This window comes from Stigmatopora argus, chromosome 5, assembly GCF_051989625.1.
Source record: "Stigmatopora argus isolate UIUO_Sarg chromosome 5, RoL_Sarg_1.0, whole genome shotgun sequence".
In the NCBI taxonomy this organism is placed as follows: domain Eukaryota; kingdom Metazoa; phylum Chordata; class Actinopteri; order Syngnathiformes; family Syngnathidae; genus Stigmatopora; species Stigmatopora argus.
In genome coordinates this window covers 7077617-7090915 of record NC_135391.1, presented here as the reverse complement: position 1 = coordinate 7090915, position 13299 = coordinate 7077617, and the positions used below count along the sequence as shown (strand labels likewise).

General features: G+C 38.8%; 1 protein-coding gene across 1 annotated transcript in view; it reads left to right on the top strand.

Moving 5' to 3' along the window:
* The window catches only part of nr5a1a (nuclear receptor subfamily 5, group A, member 1a), a 32227-nt gene that overhangs the window by 14113 nt on the left and 4815 nt on the right, over positions 1–13299 (top strand). The window contains exons 6-7 of the mRNA XM_077600349.1: positions 1224–1343; positions 3113–3260. Coding sequence (XP_077456475.1) covers positions 1224–1343; positions 3113–3260 — 268 coding nt within the window. The remainder of the gene's footprint in view (positions 1–1223; positions 1344–3112; positions 3261–13299) is intronic.

Sequence of the window (13299 nt, the reverse complement as noted above, 5' to 3'; positions counted from 1 at the left end):
AAAGGTTCATAAAATACTTTAATCACCAACAATAGGCACAAAACTGTAAATATAAGTCTGAGAGTGACTGTTGATCAGTGCAGGATGTTACATTGTCAATTCTTGTGCGATGAAACATATGTAACAAGAAATGTTCCAATGAAATCGCCTTTGTAACTTGCAGTACGCCATTTTAGATTCAATATTGACTGGTTCTATTTGACGAGGCATCGAATTAAATAAAGGAAAATGCTATCGGAACATCCCCATTTCAAACAATGGGAATTCTATAAAAAAATCCTTAGCTGTAATCTCGATACAATATATTGCACAGAAAGAGTAATGGTGAAAAAGGTGCACATAAGCCTCCCCCGGTCACATGTTCTTTCCAGACAATCAGTGGCATGCAAGACAGGAAATACTATCATTTGGGTCTAAAAAATGACACAATTATTATAGGACTTTAAAGTACCTCCAAATCCCCCTTAGGTAGAGAAGTTGATAAAGTAGGAAACAACAAGCATGCATAAATACACACGTTAATCTTCATAAAATTGCTCGCTAGTCAATTTGCATGTTGCATGAGAAGATTTTTCTCCACTGCAGCTGAGAGTCCACCCCCTCTCGTGGAGGAAGCTCAGAAGGTCGCCGAGACCTCTTACTTCCTTAACCCCTTCCTTTATCACTTCAATTCCAGGACCCCACTGTAGCAGATGGGTGCGTGTGGCCCAGATTGGACCCTCTCCTCTGCCACTAATATAACGTTTGATTTAGATGGACAGTAATTCTGTCAACTCCTCGTCAGATGAATGTATGTCAAAACCTATTGCGGGCCGTGGCGGAGGAATTACTGTCTGCTGTGTCCTTCACTTTACAATGACGCTCATACACACACACACACACACACACAAACACACACGTGCCGTGGCCTGGCCAACTGTGGCTAGGGCATTAGTAGTTTGAAGAGATACTACATGTCAGTATAGTATATCACTGGACATACTAATACAACCATCGCTAGTAAGTCGTTTCTGTGACAAGAGATGAGTGTATTTAGCAATTTTTATATGATTTGCATGTAACCAATGTGTTGCAACTAGAAAGATATGTGCAATCTCTCATTTCTTTTAACAGCACCGTAATACGTCTACTACGACAATATACTTTGAAACCATTCTTATACTACGCTCCAAACTAATCTTACATTGTTTTTCTCGTCTTTGTCCTGCATGTGTTTCCTGAAGGTGGAAGATCAAATGAAGCTGCTTCACAACTGCTGGTCTGACCTTTTGGTCTTGGATCACATTTTCAGACAAGTTCAACATGGAAAGGGAGACAGTATCCTGCTGGTGACTGGCCAGGAGGTAACAACTCCCCCATGCAGCTTTTCACTAGCACTGTTTAAAAAAAACACACAGGGTGTTCCAAAATGTTTGACCCCATTTCGTAGGCTAATAATTTTGACAATTTTCATTGGAATGACCTCAAATTTTCACAGCTCGTGTAGAAACGTTTCAAGTTTTTGTGGGTAACGTTTGACAATTCTATCTTTTCAGGTTAAGAAATGCCGTTCACTTCAAAAGAAAAGGCATTTTGCATGTTAGAGAGTATGCTCGGACTCACTTGCCGAAGACAGTGCGGCGTGCCTTCTTCACAAATTTTGCAAAGAAGGCACCAACTACAAAACAAATTAGGACTTGGCACCTAAAACTTCAAGAAAAGGGCTGGAATGTTGGTTTCCACACTTGCCTTGTTTGCAAAATTAGTGAAGAAGGTACATGGCCTGGTGGCTGAGGGGTTAGTGTGTCACTCTCACAATGGGGGACCTGGGTTCATTTCCAGGTTGGGCAACCTGTGTGCAGTTTGGATTTTTGGATACAAGGTGCTGGAAGCTCTTATGTTACCAAAGGGAAATCCAGTGCCCACTTAGTATGTGAGAAGCAGTGGAATTGACTAATTTAGACTAACTTAATCTATCAGCCTGACATGTTTGGAAATCTATACTCATCATGCAAACATGTGTTCTCACCAAAAACGTTGCACGTTCCTAAATAATATTTCAATTGTGGGCCCGGTTCTGATATCTGAAAAGCTCCAGCGTTTGTATTTAATCACTAAATGCTGCTATTTTAGTGCAATTTTTGGCATTTCGCATCACCCCCTGGCCCGGTTGTAATGTCTGAAAAGCTCCAGTATTTCTATTTAATCAATAAATGCTACTAGGAAGTGGATTTTACCCAATTTTAGTGCATTTTTTTGCCGTTTCGCGTATGGACGTATAAGGACGTATTGACGTTCATTGTTGTCTTTTTCCCGGGGAAATGATACTCTGGGCCCGGTTCTGATGGCTAAAAAGCTCCAGTATTTGTATTTAATCAATAAATACTGTTTTCGGCTGGATTTTACCATGTTTGCCGGTACGCCATTGACGTTCATCGCTGTCTTTTCCCGGGAAAATCACCCCCTGGTAATGTTTGAAAAAGCTCCAGTATTTGTATTTAATCATTAAATGCTGCTAGGAAGTGGATTTTACCCCATTTTTGTGCATTGATTTATTGATTATATTTTATGTGTCGCAGCTGTGGCTGTAGTCGAGGTTTTATAGCCATAAAATAGTTTTTGAGCGTTGGATTGATTAGTTGAAGGCGCTACGAGAAAATGCACGGACGGCCACTGAATTCTAGAAAACCCAAACTTTTACCTGGTCGGTGCACATTTTTCATTGAATTTGGCCCACAAATACAGGGTGTTCCAAAATGTTTGACCCCATTTCGTAGGCCAAAATTTTTGAGACGGCATAGACAGTGAGGGAGGTTTGTGAAGCATGCCTTCCAGTGACGGGAGCACATACTAATATGATTGTATAAGTCCAAGCAAGGAGTGCCCTGGGGGATGAGTGTTTAGCGTGCAACCATGCAAAGTAGTTGGCCATACAGGCTGATTTTTCATCAAATTGCAATAACACAGGAAAGTTTTTCTCCTTAAATTATGACCACTTATGCAATAATAATGTTTTCTTTATATGTGGAACCTGAAATTCAAACAGATGCTTACCTTAACTTTTGATTTTAGATTTTGATACAGGATCAGAAATTATGGCTTGAATAATTAAGAATTTGAATGTGTTTTGCAGATCGAGCTGTCTTCTGTTCTGTCTCAAGGCGAGGCAACTCTGTCGAGTTTGGTCCAAAGAGGGCAGGATCTAGCTGTGAGGTTGAGGGTCCTGCAGGTGGACCGAAGAGAGATTGCCTGTCTGAAATTCCTGCTCCTATTCAATCCCAGTGAGTGACTATAATAATGACTATTATGCAGTGGTGTGCCGTCAGGGCCTTCAAGGCCTTCTCTGCTGGCCTAAGAAATATCTGAATCATATATTATATTTTGTCCATCAATACTTATGAAATAATTCCAAATTGTCTGTTAGCTTCCTTTCATTGCGTTCCCGCTGGTTGCACTGCTTCCAGATGTGTGTTTTCATATTGAAGCATTTAACCAATCACATTTCAGCCATTATTTGTTGCCAGGGTCAGAAATCTGCCTCAAGGCCTTCACTATCAGTTCTGCAGGCTCTGCTGCATTAAACAAGCGTCGATAAGACCGTTGCTTTAACCAATCAGAATTCGATATTGTGACACCAAGGCCTTCTCGCAGGCGTAGGGATACGTCATTGCCTTCTCGCAGGCGTATATATTTGTAGTCAAGACTTTCCAATAATGACAAAGTTAAGTATGTCTACTTTATGGTGTAGAGGTTTGCTCACCTGCCTGCCATGTGGGCAGACAGGGTTCAAATCCCAGTTGGTAATCAATTTTCCCTTAAATAAAAACAACTGTGCGTAGTCAAGACCTTCCAATAATGACTTAGTAAAGTGTGACCAATTTGTGGCATAGAGGTTTGTTCACCTGACTGCAATGTGGGAGGCTGGGGTTCGAATCTGTGTTGGGAAACATTTTCCGTTAGTTGTTTCTATATATTTGTAGTCAAGACCTTCCAATAATGACAAAGTTAAGTGTGGCCAATTAGTGGTGTAGAGGTTTACTCACCTGACTGCCATGTGGGAGGCTGTGGTTCGAATCCCAGTCAGGAAACATTTTCCGTTAGTTGTTTCTATATATTTGTAGTCAAGACCTTCCAATAATGACAAGTTGAAGTGTGGCCAATTCGTGGCGTAGAGGTTAACTCACCTGTTTTCCATGTGGGCAGGTGGGGTTCGAATCCTGGTCGGGAAACATTTTCCCTTAGTTGTTTCTATATATTTGTAGTCAAGACCTTCCAATAATGACGAAGTGCAGTGTGGCCAATTTGTGGCGTACAGGTTAACTCACCTTTCTCCCATGTGGGCAGGTGGGGTTCAAATCCTGGTCGTGTTCAAAACCCGTTTGGGAAACATTTTCCCTTAGTTGTTTCTATATATTTGTAGTCAAGACCTTCCAATAATGACAAAGTAAAGTGTGGCCAATTTGTGGTGTAGAGGTTTGTTCACCTGACTGCCGTGTGGGCAGCTGGGGTTCGAATCCCGCTGTTGTTTGACTGATCACTACACTATGTAGTTCAGTAAATGGATGATCCTTTTTTAATTAAAAGACTTAGTCATTTTTTTCAGCAAAACAATAATTCCGGTCAGCCGAATTTGTAGTCAAGACCTTCCAACAATGACAAAGTGATATGTGGCCAATTCGTGGTGTAGAAGTTAACTCACCCGTCTGCCATGTGGGCAGGTGGGGTTCGAATCCCGGTTGGGAAACATTTTCCCTTAGTTGTTTCTATATATTTGTAGTCAAAACCTTCCAATAATGACAAAGTGAAATGTGGCCAATTCGTGGTGTAGAGGTTAACTCACCCATCTGCCATGTGGGCAGGTGGGGTTCGAATCCCGGTTGGGAAACATTTTCCCTTAGTTGTTTCTATATATTTGTAGGCAAGACCTTCCAATAATGACAAAGTGAAATGTGGCCAATTCGTGGTGTAGAGGTTAACTCACCCGTCTGCCATGTGGGCAGGTGGGGTTCGAATCCCGGTTGGGAAACATTTTCCCTTAGTTGTTTCTATATATTTGTAGTCAAGACCTTCCAATAACGACAAAGTGAAATGTGGCCAATTCGTGGTGTAGAGGTTAACTCACCCGTCTGCCATGTGGGCAGGTGGGGTTCGAATCCCGGTTGGGAAACATTTTCCCTTAGTTGTTTCTATATATTTGTAGTCAAGACCTTCCAATAATGACAAAGTGAAATGTGGCCGATTCGTGGTGTAGAGGTTAACTCACCCGTCTGCCATGTGGGCAGGTGGGATTCGAATCCCGGTTGGGAAACATTTTCCCTTAGTTGTTTCTATATATTTGTAGTCAAGACCTTCCAATAATGACAAAGTGAAATGTGGCCAATTCGTGGTGTAGAGGTTAACTCACCCGTTTGCCGTGTGGGCAGTTGGTGTTCGAATCCCACTGTCGTTTGACTGATCACTACACTATGTAGTTCAGTAAATGGAAAGACTAAATGACTTAATCTTTTTTTAATGGCAAAATGGTTCATCGTCCATCGAGATTCGAACCCTGCCTGCCCACGCGGCAGTCAGGCGAACAAACCTCTACACCATGAAGTGGCCAAACTTAACTTTGTCATTTTTGGAAAGTCTTGACTACACACGGTTGTTTTTATTTAAGGGGAAAATGATTACCAACTGGAATTTGAACCCTGTCTGCCCACATGGCAGGCAGGTAACAGAACCACTACACCATGAAGTGGCCACACTTTACCTCGACATTATTGGAAAGTGTTGATTACACATATATATATATAGAAATAATTAAGGGAAAATGTTTCCCAACCGGGATCCGAACCACACCTGCCCACATGGCAGGCAGGTGAACAACCCTCTACACCAGGGGTGTCAAACCGGTCCTCAAAGGGCCGCAGTGGGTGCATTCCAACTCAACAAGAGGATACCTTATGCAAGTGTAATCAGTTAATTAAAGTCAGGTGCTACTTATTTTAGAAGACACCTGATTGGTTAAAATGTCAGCACTGGATCGGTTGGAACAAAGACCAGGACCCACTGCGGCCCTCGGCAGAATCAGTTTGAGACCCCTGCTCTACACCATGAAGTGGCCACACATTGCCTTGTTGTTTTTGGAAACCCTTGAGTACACACGGTTGCTTCTGTTTAAGGGAAAATGACACATGAAAAGGATGATGGATTTTGGTGAGTAAAATATGACTATATTCGTAAATAATATTTCAATTGTATGAGGTTATTATTGGTGATTTTTTATGTGTCACAGTTGTAGCTGCAGTAGAGATTTTATAGCCATAAAATAGTTTTTGAGGGTTGGATTGATTCCGACAGCTGAAGGCGTCACTAGGAAATTCACGGACCACCACTACTATTATGATACTGTTGATAAAATATGTAGCCGATTTTTTTTTTTTGCTGTTAAATTCAGTATCTTTAAAAACGACCCAAACTATGATAAATGATAAATATTTTTTTTGTTTGAATATAGTCAAGTCTATGCTTATTTAACCACATCATTTTGCTGGCTAAATGTCTTATTCCTCCACAGTACCATTTGTTATCACAAAATATTGTGCAGTTTATTAAAATTTATAATATATATATATCAATATGTAGCAGGGATACTGCTAACAGGCAACACTTCTATTCTATGAAATATCGAATCGCATTAACTGTGCTTCAATATTATATGAAATAGAATTTACCACTTCTGGCCTTTTCCCTGAAATGAATCCACTTACCGTAATTAAAATCCTTTTTTTTTCAAAAAGCCAATTTTGACAAAGAAATCCTCATCTATTGTCCACTAATGGCATTCTTAAGAACCATGACAAGTCTATCATTGGATGGAATAACCGACATTCATGCAATGGCTTTGCACAGATGGATAGAGCATAGATGCGGTTTGCCCAGATTCCCAGAAGTGTTTGCTGTTTGGCGGGGGCAAGCTGGTAACAAAGAGCTTTTGAATTGAAAGAGCACTTGTTATAGGCAGAAAATATTTGCTGTCTTTACTGGCAGCTTTTTTTGTGCACACACTCCTTTTCCTCATCCTTAGAGTCAGGTTTGCCAGGGGTAATTTAATTGCCCCGCAGCTATTTGAAAGGATGATTCATAACATTGATTCAAAACATTTAATTACTGTCTCAATAGATTCTACAAGATGGGCTCAGCTGATGCTGAATGCCAGTTCACTTGAGGGCTTTCCTATTCTTCCTCGCTCATACATACCCAAGAATACACATCGACATATGCGGACATAGTACACACTCGCATGCTCACCATAAATACATAATGAATCAGTCATCCACTCACACCTACGGACCATTTAATCTTCAGTTAATCAAGCCTGCATGTTTTTGGAATGTTGAAATAACTCTGAGTACCTGAAGGAAAATCACAATACAAAAGGCCAGGTTTTGAGGGTGCAAAGGGGTGATGACTGGATGAGCAAATTTAAGATGTACAGAGCAATAACCTAGTGCACATGTGTCAAAGTGGCGGGCCGGGGGCCAAACCTGGCCCACCGCATCATTTTGTGTGGCCCGGGAAAGTAAATCATGAGTGCTGACTTTCTGTTTTAAGATCAAATTACAATGAAGAGTATACAGTAAGGCTTTTTTCTTTAAAAAATCGACATAGTATAGTAAGGCTAAGAAAGTCGGAGAATAAATCTGACTTCTGATTCTTCTTCTAGTTATTGCTGTGGTCCAGTGGCAAAAATATTGGTTCAGAAATTGAGGTGGGAATCAGGAGTGAGTTCAATTCCACTCTTTGCAATTCACAAATTGTTTATTGAGGTAATGAAAAGGATAAATATAACTTCCAATCACTTCATTTCAGAAGTCACTGTGGTCCAGTTGCAAAGACAAACAGTCAGTACTTCTGGTGGACTCAAGTTCAAATCAGGAGTGAGTTCAATTCCACTCTTTGCAATTCTCAAATTGTTTATTGAGGTAATGAAAAAGATAGATATAACTTCCAATCACCTCATTTCAGAAGTCACTGTGGTCCAGTGGCAAAGACAATGGGTCAGAACTTCAGGTGGACTCAAGTTCAAATCAGGAATGAGTTCAATTCCACTCTTTGCAATTCTCAAATTGTTTATTGAGGTAATGAAAAGGATAGATATAACTTCCAATCACATCATTTCAGAAGTCACTGTGGTCCAGTGGCAAAGATAATGGGTCAGAACTTCAGGTGGACTCAAGTTCAAATCAGGAATGAGTTCAATTCCACTCTTTGCAATTCTCAAATTGTTTATTGAGGTAATGAAAAGGATAGATATAACTTCCAATCACATCATTTCAGAAGTCACTGTGGTCCAGTGGCAAAGACAATGTGTCAGAACTTCAGATGGACTCAAGTTCAAATCAGGAGTGAGTTCAATTCCACTCTTTGCAATTCTCAGATTGTTTATTGAGGTAATGAAAAGGATAGATATAACTTCCAATCACATCATTTCAGAAGTCACTGTGGTCCAGTGGCAAAGACAATGGGTCGGAACTTCAGGTGGACTCAAGTTCAAATCAGGAATGAGTTCAATTCCACTCTTTGCAATTCTCAAATTGTTTATTGAGGTAATGAAGAGGATGAATATGACTTCCAATCACATCATTTCAGAAGTCACTGTGGTCCAGTGGCAAAGACAATGGGTCAAAATTTAAGGTGGACACAAGTTCAAATCAGGAGTGAGTTCATTTCCACTCTTTGCAATTCTCAAAATGTTTATTTGGTAATGAAAAGGATAAATATAACTTCCAATCACAACATTTCCGAAGTCACTGTGGTCCAGTGGCAAAGACAATGGGTCAAAATTTAAGGTGGACACAAGTTCAAATCAGGAGTGAGTTCAATTCCACTCTTTGCAATTCTCAAATTGTTTATTGAGGTAATGAAGAGGATGAATATGACTTCCAATCACATCATTTCAGAAGTCACTGTGGTCCAGTGGCAAAGACAATGGGTCAAAATTTAAGGTGGAGACAAGTTCAAATCAGGAATGAGTTCAATTCCACTCTTTGCAATTCTCAAATTGTTTATTGAGGTAATGAAAAGGATAGATATAACTTCCAATCACATCATTTCAGAAGTCACTGTGGTCCAGTGGCAAAGACAATGTGTCAGAACTTCAGGTGGACTCAAGTTCAAATCAGGAGTGAGTTCAATTCCATTCTTTGCAATTCTCAGATTGTTTATTGAGGTAATGAAAAGGATAGATATAACTTCCAATCACATCATTTCAGAAGTCACTGTGGTCCAGTGGCAAAGACAATGGGTCAAAATTTAAGGTGGACACAAGTTCAAATCAGGAGTGAGTTCAATTCCACTCTTTGCAATTCTCAAATTGTTTATTTGGTAATGAAAAGGATAAATATAACTTCCAATCACATCATTTCAGAAGTCACTGTGGTCCAGTGGCAAAGACAATGGGTCAAAATTTAAGGTGGACACAAGTTCAAATCAGGAGTGAGTTCAATTCCACTCTTTGCAATTCTCAAATTGTTTATTGAGGTAATGAAGAGGATGAATATGACTTCCAATCACATCATTTCAGAAGTCACTGTGGTCCAGTGGCAAAGACAATGGGTCAAAATTTAAGGTGGAGACAAGTTCAAATCAGGAATGAGTTCAATTCCACTCTTTGCAATTCTCAAATTGTTTATTGAGGTAATGAAAAGGATAGATATAACTTCCAATCACATCATTTCAGAAGTCACTGTGGTCCAGTGGCAAAGACAATGTGTCAGAACTTCAGGTGGACTCAAGTTCAAATCAGGAGTGAGTTCAATTCCATTCTTTGCAATTCTCAGATTGTTTATTGAGGTAATGAAAAGGATAGATATAACTTCCAATCACATCATTTCAGAAGTCACTGTGGTCCAGTGGCAAAGACAATGGGTCAAAATTTAAGGTGGACACAAGTTCAAATCAGGAGTGAGTTCAATTCCACTCTTTGCAATTCTCAAATTGTTTATTTGGTAATGAAAAGGATAAATATAACTTCCAATCACATCATTTCAGAAGTCACTGTGGTCCAGTGGCAAAGACAATGGGTCAAAATTTAAGGTGGACACAAGTTCAAATCAGGAGTGAGTTCAATTCCACTCTTTGCAATTCTCAAATTGTTTATTGAGGTAATGAAGAGGATGAATATGACTTCCAATCACAACATTTCAGAAGTCACTGTGGTCCAGTGGCAAAGACAATGGGTCAAAATTTAAGGTGGACACAAGTTCAAATCAGGAGTGAGTTCAATTCCACTCTTTGCAATTCTCAAAATGTTTATTTGGTAATGAAAAGGATAAATATAACTTCCAATCACAACATTTCAGAAGTCACTGTGGTCCAGTGGCAAAGACAATGGGTCAAAATTTAAGGTGGACACAAGTTCAAATCAGGAGTGAGTTCGATTCCACTCTTTGCAATTCTCAAATTGTTTGTTTGGTAATGAAAAGGATAAATATAACTTCCAATCACATCATTTCAGAAGTCCCTGTGGTCCAGTGGCAAAGACAATGGGTCAGAATTTAAGGTGGACACAAGTTCAAATCAGGAGTGAGTTCAATTCCACTCTTTGCAATTCTCAAATTGTTTATTTGGTAATGAAAAGGATAAATATAACTTCCAATCATGTATAGGCGGGCCGCCTCGTGGTGTAGTGGGTTAGTCACCTGCCTGCGACGTGGGTGTCGAGGGTTCACGTCCCGGTGTCGCCAGTCAACGACTGTATGGTGTCGGCAGTCGGCCGAAGGCCGACTGTCGAACACCACCAGGAACCCCCCCCTCCCAACTGTCTTCCGGTCAGCCGAAGGCTGACCGGAAATATTGTTTTGCTGAAAAAAATGACTAAGTCTTTATTTGAATGAAAAAAGGATTACCCATTTACTGAACTACTAGTGTAGTGATTAGTCAAACGAGAGCGGGATTCGAACCCCATCTCCCACATGGCAGTCAAATCCACTAACTTGAGGTCTGTCTGACCCATTGTCTTTGCCACTGGACCACAGTGACTTCTGAAATGGGATGATTGGAAGTTATATTTATCATTTTCATCACCTCAATAAACAATTTGAGATTTGCAAAGAGTGGACTTGAACTCACTCCAGATTTGAACTTGTGTCCAACTTCAATTTCAACCCATTGTTCTTGCCACTGGACCACAGTGTCTTCTGAAATGATATGATTGGAAGTTATATTTATCCTTTTAATCACCTCAATAAACAATTTGAGAATTGCAAAGAGTGGAATAAACTCACTTCTGATTTGAACTTGAGTCCACCTGAAGTTCTGACCCGTTGTCTTTGCCACTGCACCACTGTAAAGTTGGAAGTTGTATTTATCCTTTTCATTACCTCAATAAACAATTTGAGAATTGCAACGAGTGGAATTAGACTCACTCCTGATTCCCACCTCATGTTCTGACCCAATGATTTTGCCAGTGGACCACAGCAACAACTAGAAGGTGAAGAATCAGAAGTCAGATTTATTCTCCGACTCTCTTAGCCTTACTTGCTGTCATTTTTTTAAAGAAAAAAAGCCTTACTATACTATGTCGTTTTTCAAGGAAAAAAGCCATACTATACTATGTCGTTTTTTAGGGGGGAAAGCCATACTATACTATGTCGTTTTTTAGAGAAAAAGCCTTCCTCGACTATGTCGTTTTTTACGAAAAAAAAGCCTTACAATACTATGTCGTTTATTTTAAGAAAAGAAGCCTTACTATACAATATCGTTTTTTAAGAAAAAAAGGCTTCCTCTACTATGTCGTTTTTCAAGAAAAAAAGCCATGCTATACTATGTCATTTTTTAGGAAAAAAAAAGCCTTACTATACTATGTCGTTTTTTAGGGGGAAAAGCCATACTATACTATGTCGGTTTTCAGGGAAAAAGCCTTCCTCTACTATGTCGTTTTTCAAGAAAAAAAGCCTTCCTCTACTATGTCGTTTTTCAAGAAAAAAAGCCATGCTATACTATGTCGTTTTTTTAGGGGGGGAAAGCCATACTATACTATGTCGTTTTTTTAGGAAAAAAAGGCTTACTATACATGGTCATTTTTTAAGAAAAAAAGCCTTACTATACATGGTCTTTTTTGTAAATAAAAAGCCTTACTATACTATGTCGTTTTTAAAGACAAAAAAGCCTTACTATACTGTGTCGTTTTTAAAGAAAATAAGCCTTACTATACTATGTCGTTTTTTTAAAGAAAAAAGCCTTACAATACTATGTCATTTTTTAAGAAAAAAAGCCTTACTATACTATGTCGTTTTTTAAGAAAAGAAGCCTTACTATACAATATCGTTTTTTAAGAAAAAAAGGCTTCCTCTACTATGTCGTTTTTCAAGAAAAAAGCCATGCTATACTATGTCGTTTTTTAGGAAAAAAAGCCTTACTATACTATGTCGTTTTTTAAAGGAAAAAAGCCATACTATACTATGTCGTTTTTTAGGGGGGAAAGCCATACTATACTATGTCGTTTTTTAGAGAAAAAGCCTTCCTCGACTATGTCGTTTTTTACGAAAAAAAGCCTTACAATACTATGTCGTTTTTTTTAAGAAAAGAAGCCTTACTATACAATATCGTTTTTTAAGAAAAAAAGGCTTCCTCTACTATGTCGTTTTTCAAGAAAAAAAGCCATGCTATACTATGTCGTTTTTTAGGAAAAAAAAGCCTTACTATACTATGTCGTTTTTTAGGGGGAAAAGCCATACTATACTATGTCGGTTTTCAGGGAAAAAGCCTTCCTCTACTATGTCGTTTTTCAAGAAAAAAAGCCTTCCTCTACTATGTCGTTTTTCAAGAAAAAAAGCCATGCTATACTATGTCGTTTTTTTAGGGGGGAGAAAGCCATACTATACTATGTCGTTTTTTTAGGAAAAAAAGGCTTACTATACATGGTCATTTTTTAAGAAAAAAAGCCTTACTATACATGGTCTTTTTTGTAAATAAAAAGCCTTACTATACTATGTCGTTTTTAAAGACAAAAAACCTTACTATACTGTGTCGTTTTTAAAGAAAATAAGCCTTACTATACTATGTCGTTTTTTTTAAAGAAAAAAGCCTTACAATACTATGTCATTTTTTAAGAAAAAAAGCCTTACTATACTATGTCGTTTTTTAAGAAAAGAAGCCTTACTATACAATATCGTTTTTTAAGAAAAAAAGGCTTCCTCTACTATGTCGTTTTTCAAGAAAAAAGCCATGCTATACTATGTCGTTTTTTAGGAAAAAAAGCCTTACTATACTATGTCGTTTTTTAAAGGAAAAAAAGGCTTACTATACATGGTCATTTTTTAAGAAAAAAAGCCT